Source organism: Nicotiana attenuata, unplaced genomic scaffold, assembly GCF_001879085.1.
Source record: "Nicotiana attenuata strain UT unplaced genomic scaffold, NIATTr2, whole genome shotgun sequence".
NCBI classification, from domain to species: Eukaryota; Viridiplantae; Streptophyta; class Magnoliopsida; order Solanales; family Solanaceae; genus Nicotiana; species Nicotiana attenuata.
This window is the reverse complement of record NW_017671597.1, coordinates 268,762-271,175: the sequence shown is the minus strand read 5'-3', so window position 1 is coordinate 271,175 and position 2,414 is coordinate 268,762. Positions and strand designations below refer to the sequence as shown.

The 2,414-nt window shown below is 43.8% G+C and overlaps 1 protein-coding gene across 1 annotated transcript; it reads left to right on the top strand.

The window, feature by feature from the left end:
- Positions 1 to 1,565: 1,565 nt before the first annotated feature.
- On the top strand, positions 1,566 to 1,955 carry LOC109209203 (extensin-1-like). The gene has a single exon (XM_019372422.1). The coding sequence runs from the start codon at positions 1,566 to 1,568 to the stop codon at positions 1,953 to 1,955; it is 390 nt and encodes a 129-aa protein (XP_019227967.1).
- Positions 1,956 to 2,414: the final 459 nt, after the last annotated feature.

Genomic DNA, 2,414 nt, shown 5'->3' with positions numbered 1-2,414 from the left:
ACGCTCCCCTCCCCCCCTCCCCGGCTCGAGTTGTCCGCTCGGGTAAGCCAGGTCTAGAACAATAAACCCAGGTTTTTAAATCTAGAATAACAAAACCTCATGCCGGATCCCTAGTAAGAACGTTTGTATGCATCATGTGCATTTGACTTAGGGGACTCAACACAGGGGTTGGGTCCGTCTAGGACAGGTGACCTGAAATGAAAAGACCATCCTGATGTATCTTACGTGCTACTTGTGCATTTATTTGCTTCGGACTTGTATGTTGACCGGCTTGTAAATAATGGGAGAGAGTTGAAAAGAAAATAGCAACGCCAGGGTTAAGTGAGGGTAGTCACCTGTTTTGAAAAACCAATATACAAATAGTACTGAAACTCTGCCGGATTTTTGAGAAAAGAGAAAAGAGAAAAGAAAGGTTTTTGTTTTCAAAAATAGTTGGTTTTGTCAAATCTGCCCGAACTACGCTAGTTTGATTCTCACAGGGCGTGAGATACGTAGGCAACCCTCATCGGGTCCAACTTCCCTTTTGCAAAACTAGCCCAAAAAGAACAAATTTTATGGTAAATAAGTAAGGTGATGCCATTCTTGTCAAAAATAGCCGAATGTCAAAAGGGCGCCGGAAGGCTGTTTTTGCAAGAACATCCATCTATGGTCATTTTTAAATTTTTGGCCGGTTAGCAAACACCGCCTTAAAATCTTCTTCCTCGAGGTGCTGAAAGGCCGTATTCCGGATATTTTTCTGAAAATTTTGAAAAAATAGTGACAACCTTTTGAGTCAAAATGAGTCTTGATTTTCCTCCTGTTAGTTTCCTTTTTGAGCATGTTGGTTTTTATGGTAAAAATTTGGTAGGATGAGTCGTTGTAATCAAAATATTTTATTTTTATGAAAATTTGAAAATCCCAAAATGTTTCATTATTCATTTTTATCCTCCAGAACTACGCTCGGTCTGATTCATGCGGGGTCATGATACGTAGGCAATCTCCATAGGATTCGACCATAACCAAGAGAAAGAAAAGAGTGATAAAAAAGGAAAAAGAATAAGAAAAAAAAGAGGGAAAAGAAAAGAGAGGAAAAACAAGAGAGAAAAAGAAAAGAAAAAGAGAGACAATAAAAAATCGTGAGAAGGAAACAATGGAAAAACAAGAGAGGGAAATGAGTGAATAAAAACAAAGAGAAGTCAAAGAAAGGCAAGAATGAAGAAAAAAAAGAGAGAAAAGGGAAGTTGCAAATAGAAATAAGGAAAAGCCGGGATGACACAAGCAACCGATCAAATGCATAATAGAAATGGTTAACTGTTTAGGTGCATTCATTCCCCAAAATGTATGGTTGCCTATCTGTTAAACCCTGATCGCTAACAAGTTTGTTGTTGTCATCAAGTAACAGGCAGGTGGTTAGTTTGTGTAGCATTCTGGCAACTCACTCATACAACACCCGTTCCAAAAACAAAGTGCTCATGACCAACCAGGAACTTGATGCGAGTGTCATCGATCCTTCGAGAGAGGGGGAAGAGTTGGATGTCAATACGATGAAAGAAGAGATGTATAAGTTGAAGCAACAGATGGCCGAAATGTACCAGGCCTGGGCAAAAGGGCAACCACCACCAGCTTACCCTGCCGACCCTGCCTTCATCCCGCCATTGGCTCAGTCACAGGATCATCCTGCCGCCGATTCATCCCCGGGCTTTCCCATTTACCAACACTACCAGAGCACAACTTCCCAAACACCACCAGCTCCACCACCCAAACCAGTTCCGTACCCTCCTCCAGCAGCCACTCCTGTCTTCGTGGCACCCCCTCCCGCTACACTCCACAGATCCTCCAGCGAGCCTTTGTTCCAAGCTCACGATAACCAATATTACCCCCCGGAGCCCACTTTCAAAGCTCCAGAACCCTATTCCTACACTCCTCATTTTGATCTCCCGGCGGAAACTGAGAAGCCACCTAAGAATCCTGAGTAGGAGGAGATGTTTAGGAAAGTCAAAAGCTTGGAGCGATCTTTCAGGAATATGCAGGGGCTCGGTGGACAAGTGAGCGTGGCATACAAGGACCTGTGTCTGTTCCCAGATGTCCAACTACCAGCAGGATTTAAGATGCCTAAGTTTGTTATACGACGGGCATGGTGATCCAGTGGCACACCTGAGAGGTTTTTGTAGCAAGATGAGAGGAGCAGGCGGGAAAGATGAACTACTAATGGCGTACTTCAGTCAAAGTTTAAGTGGCTCAGCTTTGGAATGGTACACCCGGCAAGATCGTGGTCGGTGGTACACATGGGACAATCTGGCCCAAGCCTTCGCATGCCATTTTCAGTACAATCTTGAAATTGTTCCATACCGCTTGTCATTGACCAAGATTGAGAAGAAGCCAGGGGAGAGCTTTAGAGAATACGGCTTCCGTTGGAGAGAGCAAGCAGCGAGGGT